This window comes from Zootoca vivipara, chromosome 10, assembly GCF_965207765.1.
Source record: "Zootoca vivipara chromosome 10, rZooViv2.hap1.1, whole genome shotgun sequence".
NCBI lineage: Eukaryota > Metazoa > Chordata > Lepidosauria > Squamata > Lacertidae > Zootoca > Zootoca vivipara.
The window spans coordinates 41,375,642-41,390,419 of record NC_142593.1 but is presented as its reverse complement, the minus strand read 5'-3'; the positions used below and the strand labels follow the sequence as shown (position 1 = coordinate 41,390,419).

At 44.7% G+C, this 14,778-nt stretch overlaps 1 protein-coding gene across 1 annotated transcript in view; it reads left to right on the top strand.

Annotated features, from left to right (window-relative positions):
- NDUFS4 (NADH:ubiquinone oxidoreductase subunit S4) overlaps positions 1-8,828 on the top strand; it is a 46,228-nt gene extending 37,400 nt beyond the window's left edge. The window contains exons 3-5 of the mRNA XM_035100496.3: positions 1,073-1,245; positions 4,353-4,426; positions 8,614-8,828. Coding sequence (XP_034956387.1) covers positions 1,073-1,245; positions 4,353-4,426; positions 8,614-8,717 — 351 coding nt within the window. The 3' untranslated portion in view covers positions 8,718-8,828. The remainder of the gene's footprint in view (positions 1-1,072; positions 1,246-4,352; positions 4,427-8,613) is intronic.
- Positions 8,829-14,778: the final 5,950 nt, after the last annotated feature.

The following is a 14,778-nucleotide window of genomic DNA, read 5'->3' as shown; positions in this document are numbered from 1 at the left end:
GCATTTATTTTTTAAAAAACAAATTTTTACTAATAAAAAGTGACGTGGGAGGCACCCTCTTTTCTGCAATGCTGCTTCATAGTAACAACAAGACAGATTATATTTTAAACTGGGTTAATTTCTTCCAGCAATGCTCAGGATCCAGGAGGGTTATATAAACACTGCAGGCTGTTTGAATGTTTCTGCTGCCCCAAAAGACACTCCTGAATGTTGGGGACCCTTTGAAATAGCCTCTGATGCTGCACAGGAAACTGCATTTGGAGGAGAGAGAACCCTAGTATAGATCTGGAAATCTTTGTGTGTACTTGCAAGTCTTTAGATTTCAACCAGATTGTGTTACAATTCATAACTGCTTTATCAAAGTATTCAGAAGCCTCAGAATGGCATCCAAAACTGTCAATGTTTTCAAGTAATTTTACCCAAATACTTGCCTCAACCTAGTTTGGAATGTCTGACTTGTCAGGTTGAAACCATATCCTTCCACACCTGCCCACACACACACCACTTGCTACCACGTAGCAATGACCGAGGTTGGTACAGCTAGTCCAAAACAAGATGCTCGGCACTGACAACCACAGGAAAATAGGTTTACAGCAGCCCCATTCAAATCCATCTCTGCAACCCCCAATGTCTAAACCTCTCATTCACTTCTATTGGGATTCAAACAAGACTCTACAGAGCAAAAAGAGTCTCAAAAGAGCGTGTTTTACCTGCAGGTTGGTTTAATTCAGAGAGAGGAATTCCACGTAGTACTAAGGAGATTGCTCAGTCAGTGCAAGCATTTCTCATGGCTTGATGGAACAGTCTCCCCTCTCCTCCTCCTCCCTGCCACGTCGTGTGGGGAAGCAGAGGGAGGAAAGGCCAGTCACACTACCAAAAGTCCTTGCACAGATCTGGACTAGTGGGAGCAGTTGGTTAAATCCAACCCAGAAGTGATAAAGCTCTTTCTTCTGGGCTGTTCATATCATTTCCCTGGATGGAAATGATATCTTTTAAGAAGAGAAAACTAACCTGTTTATTCTTACCCGGGTCATATTTGTTTATTCTTCTTTATTATTATTCTTTTTTGCAGGACATTTCACCTTTAACAGGTGTACCAGAGGAGCATATCAAAACCAGAAAAGTTCACATTTTTGTTCCAGCCCGTAATGCCATGCAAGCTGGTGTTAACAATACAAAAAAATGGAAGATAGAATTTGACACAAGGGAGCGCTGGGAAAACCCACTGATGGGCTGGGCATCTTCGTAAGTATAAAATAGCTGGCAGGTTCCATAGTTGGTAGGCTGTTGAGTGCTATGGAACTTTATTCTCTGGCCTTTTGAATCTAGCAAACCTTTCCACAGTCTCTCGTCTGTCTGTCTTCACCATCTCCGAAGACTCCACCGGCTGATATTGCAGTGGGGCTTGGTAGACAGACTGTTGCAGATCTTCTGGCTGCCACTGGTGTCACTGCTTAAATGGAATTTCAAGAGACAAAGATTCTAATTCCAAGGTCCATGCTCAGTTTCTGCTAACGCAGAACTGCCTGTGCCTCAAGAGGGCTTTCTTTTGCCTCCTCTCAAAGCAAGCAAGTTAGAAACTTTCAAGTACAGAGGCATGACACTAGCTCTCAGCCTTAATTCCCCCATCTGTAATATGAGCACAATGCTCATGATCCACTGTATTGAGTGACTGAAAGATTACCAAGATAATGTATTGAAATTATTTAAATAAGACACACTAAGCATTATATTTGCAATGCTCGCTGGGAGACCAGATTTCAAATCCCCACTGAGCCATGAACCGATCAGGTGACTTTGAGCCAGTCGCAATCTCTTGGCTTAACCTACCTCGCAGGGTTGTTGGGAGAATAAAATGGGATAAGAGAAGGCTGAACCACAAAAGGGCCAATAATTATTAGCCTTCCACTTTCTGAACTAAGTATTATTTTGGTAGCAGATTAATTCTGAAATTAGATTTTGGAGGATCTTTCACTGCACATTTGAGGAGAAGAGATCTTAGCAATTGAATGAACTTAGATTTCAGTGACAGTTACAATAAGTGTGTGCTGCAGTGACTGTGATAATGGAGCTCACTCTGCTGTCCTTAATATGTTCAGTAACATATTTAAATTGCCGTTGCCCAAGGCAGACTACAAGGGGCTGGAAAATACCTTCGATTTCCTTCTCCACCTAATTTGATACTGAGTGACCTCCAAAATGAGTTGGTGTATGTTTGTATGACAGTAGCATGTGGCAGCATCTCTACAGAATTATGTTGACTTCTGTGTTTAAAAGGCATGGTAAAAAAACAATCATGTTCACAGTCGGTCTTTGCATATGAAGTTAGTTCAGTATCTCTAAAGAAGCTAACTGACAATTCTGCAAGCACCTGCATATTGCATGCCCAAAGAGCATTTTAATAATGATGCAACTATGTCAGCTGTCCTCAGTGAAAGGTTCTGTTTCCCCATTTTGTGACCTTGGGATAAGTTTTTATATAAATTTTAGAAGCTCTATAATGTACGTATGTATTCTCATAAATTCTGAGAATTCACCATGCTTCTCTTGGTGGCACAGAAAGTTCTATTTTAGTTATTCTGGTGGGGGTATTCATGAAAGAGACATTCTGAAAAAAAATGTACTCATATGTTTAGCATTTTGGGTTGCTGTGGGCTGGATGTTTGGCTAATTCAGAAAGTGGAAGGCTAAGAATTATTGGCCCTTTTGTGGTTCAGCCTTCTCCTCTCTAGAAATACGAAATGAGAGCAGAAAAAGTAGATTATCTTTCATTGTTTCTCCTTTTAATTTTCTGACACCTCAAAATGCATTCCCATCTGCAAGCTATTGGGGATCGTGGAGAACAGGAAGCTGGAGGCAGAAAACTTTTATTGTGCCTCAAGTACAAATATTTGGTCAGAGATAGCCTGATTAAATGCTTCTATTATAAAGAATTATATTGCCTTACTGCATTTTGTGTTTTCAAGAGACTGGGAGACTTCTATTCAACCCTTTGGTTCTTGTGCTGTCCCACAATGTTCCTTTTTATCCCCTCCCCAGGTTTTTAATGTATGAAGCTGCTGGGTGACGTCAAATAGTTTACATATATGTGTTTTTATCTCATCCTTCATCAAATAAATGATCACACGGCAGGTTGCATAAAATAAAAACAGTAACATTGAAACAATTAAAACAATATATCATATTTACTCAAGTCTAATGTGCCATCGAATCTAACACACACCTCAGTTTTCAGAACCTTGAAACAAAAAAAAAGGTATTTGCTGATGAATGTAAATGTGCTTTCGAATCTAACGTGCACCTTAATTTCCGCAACATAATTTGGCCCAAAAAGGTGAGCATTAGATTCGAGTAAATACGGTAAATTGAGTAGACAACCCACCTCCTCCTTCTCAGTATGATGTGCCAACGGTCATACCCCATTAAAAGTCTGACAGAAGAGATGAGATTTTAGCTGACACTGAAAACTAGCCAGAGTTGGCACCCAGTGTTATATCAAGGTGGAAAGTAGTTGATTGCTGGGGTGCCATCACTGGGTGCCACTCACAGGTCACTGAGGTGCTGAGCCTCACTTGGGGACGGAAGGAGGAGGCGGAACTCCCCAGTGGATCTCAGTACACAGAGGACGCTCGGTTCTGTTTCTCTTTGTCATCTGAATTGGGTGAGGCTGGTAATGACCTGGATGAGGAGTAATAATCTGAACCTGAATCCTGACAAGGTGAAGAAGTTGTAGGTAGATAGTTTTGCTGTCCTGGGAGATGGTGTTTAATCTTTTCTGAATCATTGTACTGACCCTGAGAAAGCAGTTAAGACCCGGTCATTAGAGGTCCAAATGACTTCTGTGGCATACAGTGTTTTTCAGCAGTCCAGCCACTTCCGAATGGAGGGAGGCTGGCCCCAGTGATTCATGCTCTGATAACTGTTGCCTGGAATATGCACAGTGCTAGTCCTTAATCTTTGAAGCCCTAAATGGCTCAGGGACTATACCTAAAGGAGCTCCTACTCCCATGTCAACATGCCTTTTTTTAAAGATCATCTGCCAAGACTCTTTCCCTCCCCGTAACTCTTCCATCACTAGTACAAAGACAGCCTGCAAGGAAGAGGGCTTTCTCAGCAATGAGACCCAGGTTATAGAATTTCTTCTCCACTGTCGGCACTAATACTGCTCTTGAATATAACAGTGCCAGGCAGAGCCATTTTTACCCCCCAATGATAAATGTGAAAATTGTAGTCTATATTAAAGTTCGCGCGTGAGAGAAATGGTGTATATACCACACTAAAATCTAGTGTGTTGGAGAGTGGTATTTAAAATGTTTTAAGCAAAGAAATAACTAAACAATGATATTTTGCAGGGCGGATCCTCTGTCCAATGTGTTGATGACCTTTTCTACGAAAGAAGCTGCTATAGCCTTCGCTGAAAAAAATGGTAAGTGCAGGCCACACTCCATGCAGTGCTTTGGTGGCACACTGCCTGCTTCTGCCACTTAATGGGAAAGAGGAATCCATTGTCTTTATTAGAAAGTGCCTTCCTCTCACCTTCTTCTCCTACCCACCAAGTGTTCTACCCAGTTAGCAGGTTTCTCCATAATGCACCCAGCCTTCAATGTTCATGCCTGACTCAGGGATTGCCTTGTTTCTTGACTTTTGCTGTCCCGAGCCATAGCTTCCCTAGTGATTGAGATTTACTATGACTGAGCAAGAGGCAGCATTGCATTATTGTGCAATTTTGCTGACATAACCAGATGTTTTCAGAGTTGTCCATTCTAGTCCCCCATTCTACTGGAAGCATGCGAGATAATATATTCCTTTTGTTTTGCTGCCTGACCTTCAGAGGTGAAGGAACACAGTTGATTTTACAGACACCATGAGGATAAATTATTTGCTACTGTGAGAAATCTGAATTTGGAAAAATAGATTACAATATACATTTAAATACAAACTAATCTTTTTTAAAGGACTGGCTTAAGCCCTGTGACTTAAAGCACAATAGTTTGATGTGGCTCACAAGTCAGTGCGGGGCACACATCCTTGCTGTTTTGCCAACTGGGAAGGTGGCTTCCGATACCGAGCACGTTTGCTCAGTAGGAAAGTTCACTGCAGTCCAGTGGAGATTCCATCAAGGAAATAGGTTTAGCACCAAGGACCCAGCTCTTAACAGGGGCACCTCTGTTAGCACTTACACCCTCTAAGCATTTTGCGATAAATATTATTTGGTGCTCTCAGCGAGATGCTCAGGTGCTGTACTCCAGCTGCCTCAAGCACATTCTTGGATTCATCTGGCTCTATTTATGTAAGGCTGAAAGTGTTGAATTAGCCGTCTTCCTAACGGAACTAAAACACACTTCAGATGTGTCAGTTTTCCCTAGCATCTTAATAGTCTGAGGGCTTTCTGAGGAGGAGGAGGACTTCTTGTAAGCATTTGCAGCTCCTTAAGTGTTGGCACAAAAAATTAAACCCTTTTATCTATCCCATTTCCTGCAAATTCAAGAAACGTAGTACTTAGTACTAACGTGAAGAACCAAGAGTGTTGGCCTACAGCCCAGTGTAATGCGGGCGAAGGACAAGGTTTCCCCTCTGCCGGTGCCAGGGCACCTTTATCTTGGTCTACAAGTTTCACTAATTCCACAACTAGGCCTCCTGAGCACAGAGATTGGAGCTGCTTGGCAAGGATGCCAAATTATGTGCTAGTTTATAACACTCGGGGAAACAAGGGGCCATTAAACTCATTTTCACTCTCAAATTCTAGAGTCAAAAGTTGAGCTTGTCTCTAGAGGGATGAAGGCTAGTGTGCTAAACCCAAGCCTGTCTAATATCTTCCTCCTTAGCATATTTTTTTTTTTGCTTCAGGATAAACTTTCCTTAAACGAATCCCAGAAAAGAATTATGCTGAAGGTATTTTTAACTTACACCGGCAGTTCAGCACCTTTTCTATTTGTAGGGTTTTATTTGTATGTGCGTGTGTACAGAGCATTTCTGCTCATCCCTGCTTAGTCACAGGAGGGCAAGTAGAAGCTCATGCCTGCCTATCTGGGAGAAGGAGGGCTCCCCTCTGAGATCATGGCATGACAGGACATTAACCAGGCTAAGGGATAAGAGCGAGCTGGTCTGTGCCACTTCATTGATTTTTCCCTCTGCTTAGTTGCTCCTATAATATTGGGTGATCTCTGGAAACATAGCTATTACCCCAGCCCAGTACAAAAGAGATTCTGGGTGCATAAAGGACATTTGAAATGGCATATGCTGCCATTCCTTTTCATCCTTATTTGGAGCGAACTAGATGTGTGAAGTTGAACTGAGAGGAAGAAATCCAATCAGCTGACTTTTTCTGTGGTATGTGTGGTATATACGGTAGCTTAGTCATTTGGGTATGTTGTTTATGCACCTCATTGTCATTTTATGGCACACCTACCTGGCCTGCAGGGGGTTGATGGATGGAAAGCAGAGATTGTCCATTAATGTACAGGTGGATCTGGTTTGGTGGAGAATGAGATGGGATGGAAATAAGCAGCTTTCTTTTGGAAGGCTCAGTTACAGAACATGACGTTAAAAGGATCCGGAGAATACTTCTGGACTTTCCCCTCGCTTATTATGTTACTCTTTCAGTGCTTATTATAAATTCATCTAAAGGTTTCTATTGGGTGAGCAGAAACAATAAAAGTACAATCTAATCCTGCACCTGCCCCCTCTGCTTGGTTTCTTAATATGCTCCCTTTCCCCCCTGCCTTTCCTGAAAATGGAGTATTGTGCTTGTAGGTGGGCTTCATGTACCTTAGGGAACATAGGAAGCTACACTGTGCTCTCCAGGGTTTCAGACAGGATAGCCTTCCTGCCATACCTGGAGACACCTGGGACCTCTTTGCACGTGAAGCATGCGCTTCACCACTGAGCTATGGCTCCACATAGGGCATATTTAGGGGACTGTCGGACTCGCCTGCTACCATATTTTTCGCCCCATAAGACGCTTTCCTAGCAAGCCTTCAATGACTCAGAAGGAAGGAAGGGGTGAGAGAGGGAAAGGAGGCAGGGAAGAGAGAGAAGGAAGGATGGAAGCTGGGAAGAGGGGCGGAAGGGGCTCCCGTCCATCCCTCCTCCCGGCTCGCTTGTTGTTGCGAGCGGCGGCGATAGCAGTGGCCCGCAAGGGCTCTTTTTGGGCCGCTCTTGCTAGCCGCCATTGGCAGAGGCGCTGTGCCTCTGCCAATGGCAGCTAGCAACCCTGCTGTTGTGAGGGGGGCGGCAGCATCGGCCCGGAAGGGCTCCTTTTGGGCCGCTGCTCCCGCCAAACCACCTCGCAGGGGCAGGCTTGCTAGCCGCCGGTGGCAGAGGCACAGCTCCGGTGGTGGCAGCGGCTGCAGAGGGAGCACCAGCCCGATTTTGGGCTGATGCTGTCTCCCCCGCCGCTGTGAGCCATGACTCCGGCGGCAGAGGCATCCCTCCGCTCTAGGGATCCCAGTGCCTTCGCTCCATAAGACGCACAGACATTTCCCCTTCCTTTTTAGGAGGGAAAAAGTGCGTCTTATGGAGCGAAAAATTCTAAAGCAAACAAATTAGCTCAGCCTTACAAACTTGGTCACGGCAAATTTTCTGTATCTTTTGTAGAATATAACTAGACTTTAGGTGTTTGCTCTTGGTATCCCGTAGACTTGTCTTCTTGAACAGAAAACCAACCTTCATGGCTTATTGCAAACTGCACCTGAAATATTCAGAAACATAAGTCTAAAACACACACTTGGGCAGAAAAAAAATGCATATGCATAATTCCTTCAGCCCGGGTTTATATGCATAAGATGTACATAAGAATGAAGGAAACTTCCCTCCCTTCTACTCCCTGGCAGCCTTTAGAACCTGCTCACTGACAGAGGATGGCCATGTTACACTTTTGCTGAGTATTTGAATAGTCTGTTATCAAGATTGCCTGCCCTTCATTTAACCCTCTCTATCAGCGACAGACTCCCCATCTCTTTTCTGTGGTCAGCAGTTCCACCCCTGTATTATCATCATATGCAACTCCATGTGCTGAATCTGATGGGTGCAACTGGAATAAGGTTTACAGGGAGGGAAAACCCCTTCAAGAGATTAGAGTCCTTTGATTTCATCTGAAATCTTTTTAAGCAGTGGGAGAATTGGCAGTGTCCCTGGTCTGCAGAGCAGCTGATTCTGAATAGAAGGCCGCTTAATAAATTCTCCCAAGCTCACCTCCTTGTCCTTCTGGCTTCCTTGTGGCATTGTGGTACCCTGCTACCATGCATATTTTCAAAACTTGGCCCGACATCAGAAAGAGAGGTGTAGATGCATGAGATTACAGGACTTCATGTGTCAACTGTTGGTGCTGGTCTATCAGCAGGAGCGGCGAAAGTTGGAACACACAGTTCCTGAGATCTGACAAACCTGAGAACAGGTGGAGGTCACATTTAAGGCATATCTGTCTTAAAGGATTATTGTTCACTGCCTTTTACAAAAGAATAAGCTAGTAATTACATATAGTATATCAAATATGTTGGTTATTTCTTTTTTTGTTAGCTCTTAAAAGCTTGATGTTGCAATTGTTTGTGTTGCACTTGCTCTGTTTTTGGGTGCATGTGTGTTGTTTAGAATTCTCTACATGTTTTTTCCTAGGCTGGAGCTATGATGTTCAAGAGCAGAGGATTCCAAAACCTAAATCCAAGTCTTATGGTGCAAACTTTTCTTGGAACAAAAGAACAAGGGTGTCCACAAAATAGGTTGGCATTGGCTGTCTCTGCGTCTGACTGTGAATAAAGTCAGCTGTGCTGTATTTATAGTCCATGTATAATACATCTCTTAATCTCCTAATAAATTTGACCTTTAAACTACTCATGCATCTTGTGGTGTCTATTTAAAATGTTTTTGATGTCTCCAATTGAACCTGTTACAAACTTCCCTATATTTAGAGAGGAGATTTGGGGTGTTCATACCTCTAGGAAATTGCTGTACGTGGAATTCATTAAAAGGAATGTTTGAAATGAGCTGCAACATTAAAGATCAAGCCTTGCCTTTTGGAGTAATTTTATAGTTCAATAAATGTCCATCCTTTCACACAGAAAGGCTGTTAGATGTTCCTCTGGTTTTTTCGCTTATTTATATAGAAGAGGTTAATCTGTTTAAGTGCTAGCAGCACGCGATCTCTGCTTACTGTTTTAAGCAGTTTTGTAAACGGCATTTTCTCTGAGCATCTTCCAGTTCACTTCACTACAGCCGACTTCCTAGAAAGATTCCTTATCTGAAGACTAGCTCTGGAACACTGAAGTGTCGCATTCCTATAAACCTCAGTTGCAGTCCAATTGAGAAAATATTGTAAGATCTTGTTTTTAGCCCTTGAAGGTACACTCACAGTAATGCTTAAGTACCATAACATAAAACTCTGCCATTGCCTGCCCTTGATGCACAACAGTAGGGCAGGCAGCTGCCAGGGACCCGACTATGCTGTTGCCATTGTGAGAAGATTTTTGGGGGGGGGGGAAGAGGGTCATTGTCTTGGACAGAACACATTGTGTTCTAAGCATTACATAGGAGGCAGTAGACCTCAGGGCAAAAACCTGGGGAAATTGCCATAGTCCCTCAGCCAAAACCATTTGCTGACTTTCTAGAAGCTAAGTTCATGACAGCAACACCCAATCCTAGCACTTTCCTGGGAGGTAGCGTGAGCAACCAGCTCTGATGCTGTCCATCAGGAATACATGCCTGACCATTGACTGTGGTGGCTTGGACTGATGGGAGTTGGAATCCAACAACATCTGGATGATCAAAGACTATCCACCCCTCCGGGATTTTTACCTCCCAAGAGCAGAGGCAAATGCAGTTCTAGTTCCTCTGTGCTTCCGGACCCAGCAGCTTTGAGGAGGCAGTTCTTATTGACTCCTCCTGGTGCTCAAACATGGGAACTGCATGATGAATACCGTGTTTCTCATATTTTAAGGCATCCCTACAAAATAAGGCATGGCAGGATTTTCCTGAGGTGGAAAAATATAAGGCATACCTCGAAAATAAGCCGTACCGGGTGGTGGAAGAAGGTCTGTGGCAAAGAATGGTTGCTGCTGCCGCGTTAACCCCCGAGACCTGGCTGCAGCCTCAGCGCGCAGCGCGTGCAGCCCCAGAACCCGGCTGTAGCCTTTGCGCGCGGACACCCGGGACCCGGCTGGAGCCTCAGCGTGCAGCGCGCGCAGCCCCAGGACCCGGCTGCAGCCTTTGCCTGCCGCGCGCGCAGCCCCAGGACCCGGCTGCAGCTTCTGCCTTCCGCGCGCGCAGCCCCAGGACCCGGCTGCAGCTTCTGCCTTCCGCGCGTGCAGCCCCAGGACCCGGCTGCAGCTTCTGCCTTCCGCGCGCGCAGCCCCAGGACCCAGCTGCAGCCTTTGCCTGCCGCGCGCGCAGCCCCAGGACCCGGCTGCAGCCTTTGCCTGCCGCGCGCGCAGCCCCAGGACCCGGCTGCAGCCTCTGCCTGCCGCACGCGCAGCCCCAGGACCCGGCTGCAGCTTCTGCCTTCCGCGCGCGCAGCCCCAGGACCCGGCTGCAGCCTTTGCCTGCCGCGCGTGCAGCCCCAGGACCCGGCTGTAGCCTTTGCGCGCGGACACCCGGGACCCGGCTGGAGCCTCAGCGTGCAGCGCGCGCAGCCCCAGGACCCGGCTGCAGCCTTTGCCTGCCGCGCGCGCAGCCCCAGGACCCGGCTGCAGCTTCTGCCTTCCGCGCGCGCAGCCCCAGGACCCGGCTGCAGCTTCTGCCTTCCGCGCGTGCAGCCCCAGGACCCGGCTGCAGCTTCTGCCTTCCGCGCGCGCAGCCCCAGGACCCGGCTGCAGCCTTTGCCTGCCGCGCGCGCAGCCCCAGGACCCGGCTGCAGCCTCTGCCTGCCGCACGCGCAGCCCCAGGACCCGGCTGCAGCTTCTGCCTTCCGCGCGCGCAGCCCCAGGACCCGGCTGCAGCCTTTGCCTGCCGCGCACGCAGCCCCAGGACCCGGCTGCAGCCTCTGCCTGCCGCACGCGAAGACCCGGTGGGAGCAGGTCTGTGGTCTGTACAGATACCGGTACCGGTACTTAATTAAAAAATAAGACATCCCTTGAAAATAAGCCATGCTGTGTTTTTTTCAGGAAAAAATTAATATAAGACATGACTTATAATATGAGAAACACGGTATGTCAGCATGTTAAATAAGCAGGAGGAGATCAATGCGCACCAAAATAAATAAAAGCCCCAAATCACATCACAAATCACAAGAAAATAAGATTTTCTTATTAAGGCATATTGAAAATTGGCTGAGGTTTGACCAGGCTGCCCACTGCCTGACATTGATGGAGTTGTGATCCTAACTTGGGGAAGACCTAGATACCGACTTGCTGGCGCACCTCAACCCTGGTGCTCAATGCAGGTAACAAGTTGTTACTGATGAAATTTTTATGACAATGATTAAAATCCTAAACAAAAGGATTGGGGGGGGTTAGCTTTTGGTGGGTGGGGTGGCTAGAAGCCAGAAGGTCAAGTTGGGAGCCTGAACTTCTCATATTTGAAACCACCAGTGAAATGTTGAGCTGCTCGCCACTAGCATTTAAAAAAACCCAGTACATGCATGTCTTGAGCTTGAAATGTGCCAAAGCTGTAGGGAGTGATTCCAGCTTCAAGGCAGTGTTACCACACTGCATAGTTTTAATGGGACAATCTTAAACAAATGCATCCAGTAAGTGATATTGTGAAATAGAAAGCTAATCCCTCCTTTATCTGCAAAGTATTGGTGCGGGGATGTGGAAGTCTATATTTAGACTAAGCTTCTCCCTTTTTTAATTTCACGATTAGGGGACTTGCTTGTCTTGAACTCATCACTGGAGAGGTTATCTGGCAGTGTGTTAAAATGTGATGTTTGGTTACTGAACTTCAGCAACTGCCAAAAAAGAAAAAGGCTTTATTACACAACTAACCCTCTTGTTCTGACCTCTAGGAGAAAGGAGGCAGTTTCCCAAACCAACAAGAATAGTACAGTATTCTTCTGGAACAGGAAATGCCATTAAAATTGCTTTGTAGTAAAGCTGGAATTATCAAAATTGCTTTCCCCCCACTGAATCCAATTATGCCACATTTACACTGTGCTGCCTCTTGTTCTGCCCTGTCTTGTTCACTGAACTGGGGCGGTCCAGATGCTTATGGGATTGCATTCAGCCCTCTAGTACAGTGTTTGGAGTATGTTTCCGAACACAATTCAAAGTGTTAGTGCTGACCTTTAAAGCCCTAAACGGCCTCGGTCCAGTATACCTGAAGGAGCGTCTCCACCCCCATCGTTCTGCCCGGACACTGAGGTCCAGTACCAAGGGCCTTCTGGCGGTTCCCTCGTTGCGAGAAGCCAGGTTTCAGGGAACCAGGCAGAGGGCCTTCTCGGCAGTGGCGCCCACCCTGTGGAATGCCCTCCCATCAGATGTCAAAGAGAAAAACAGCTACCAGATTTTTAGAAGACATCTGAAGGCAGTCCTGTTTAGGGAAGCTTTTAATGTTTAATAGATTATTGTATTTTAATACTTCTGTTGGAAGCCGCCCAGAGTGGCTGGGGAAACCCAGCCAGATGGGTAGGGTATAAATAAATATATTATTATTATTATTATTATTATTATTATTATTATTATTATTATTATTATTATTATATTACTATGTCATTACTAAATTTGGGACTAAGCCTGAGAGAGACTTGAATGTCTACATTTAATCCAGAGTGGTCCTCTTATTTATATCAATGTAAGTTGACAAACCTGGTTAACAAATAGGCAAAAGATGGGTAACCTGGTCCTACTATAAAGCAGTATTTGGGTATAGTTTATGTGTTGAATAAGTCACAGGGGTTCACTGGCTGACAACAGGTAAAACTTGTAACACTAAAGGAAAGTGTTCTGTTGGGGGAGGTAATGAATAAAGCATACATTCAGGCAGATTAAATTAAACCTTGTGCAACTGACTACACTGGAGATGAAAATGCTGGCAGCCAGGTGGCAAGCTGGTGGTCGCATTATTCACAGAGAAGCAGCTTTTTCACTGTCCTGCCTGCTAAAGGAAGGGGGAAGATAAACTGCCTGGCTGACACCGGGAACTATAGAAGAGCTTATGTCAGTGCACTGGAAGAGCAGGCAATGTGCCCTCCAGATGTTGGACTACATTTCCCATCAGTCCCAGCCAGCATGGCCAAGAAGCAGGGGTGGTGGGAGTTTTAGCCAATCAATACCTAGATGACACCATCTGGGCGATCCCTGGTGTGCTGTCATAATCTCCATTACCAGCAGGTCAACAGTAACAGAAGCTAATGGAATGACACATTCGCACCCCGACCTCATCAACACTTACTTGCTCTCATATCGGCTGTGCAGGGAAGAAGGCACCCATCAGAGGGCAGAGAAAGGTGGGATGTCATAATAATGTCTCCGTACACCGTGGACAAATAGCTTTCCCATTCAGGTCCAATCACACCGTCTAGGAAAAGAAAGCAACATTTTCTCATCACTTTCAAAAGTCTCAGTGGTCAGCATGTAAGCATGTATATGTCAGAGGCTTTGTAGGAATGCAGTAGTTCTTAATAGTAGCTCTGAAACTAAGTAGATGCTGAGCAACACTCTTAAATATGGAGAGCAGATAATGCAAATGTTACAAGAACTGAAAAAATTAAAATAGGCCCAACCTGCAGGGATTTTATTAAATCATTTAATGATTTGGTGATGGCTGATAATTGAAAGGTATCCTAGAATAGCACTTATATTTAAAGAAGAAGTAAAAGGAACATGGGTTAACCATAGAGTGGTTAGTAAAACTTCATTAGTAAGGGAGTCAACAGCTTAGATAAATAAATAAAAACCAATAATAGATGCTTTCATATGAAAGAAAGTAGCAGACTTAAAGCATAACAGGTTTAGCATTATACCAATTTAATTTGCATATGCAATACCCTGTGTCACATATTACCCAAGAACTCATGTTTCCTGTTTTGAAATAATCCATTTAACATGCAGAGGCCCTAAAAAAAAAATCGGGCTAGATACAGGATAAATATTGCCCCCATTAGCTCAGTGGTAAATGACTGCCAAACAGAGTCTTAAGTATTTTCACACAATTAAATGTGGTGTAAACTGTATGTTCTTAAACTAACCACTAGAACTTGTAGATACATTATAGGAAGAAAGGAACAAAGGCTATTACATTAGAGGCTAATGTAGAAATTCCCATGTTTTCACATGCGCCTGCCCCCCCCCCCAAAAAAAAACCACCAGGAGGAAGTGGTTTTTGCAGCAACTATGAACTATTTTTAAAATGGGTTATTTCAGTTTTCCATGATTTCGTAAAGAAGATTGTGGCATTCTTTGCATACCCCCTTAATGAAGCACTTGTTCCTCGCAATGACTTGGTGGTTTCCTGCTATAAACATTTCTAAGTATGCAAGGTTGAATACAGCTCATTGAAATTAAGTGAGTAACACGACAAGTGACTCATTGCTTCTCCATTCAACTTTGCAATATTAACAAAAAGCAAGGAATATGTACTTTAATGTAATTGTTTGCAGTCAACAGCCACCAGTTTTTAAGAAGAGGTGCACACAAAGCTCTTACAGTCAGTTTTTGACTGCTTTGTTATGGTATTTCAGATGAATAGCAGTTTGTTACTAAGGCCACCCTCACCAAAAAGCCCATCCTTCCACTCCCAATGGACAGCCGCCGACACTAGTAAACACTTATAAACATGTTCAGCCCAACACCATTTAGAGATGTTTGTAATTAGGTGGTAGATAAATTGTTGAAATGAATAAAACATGCT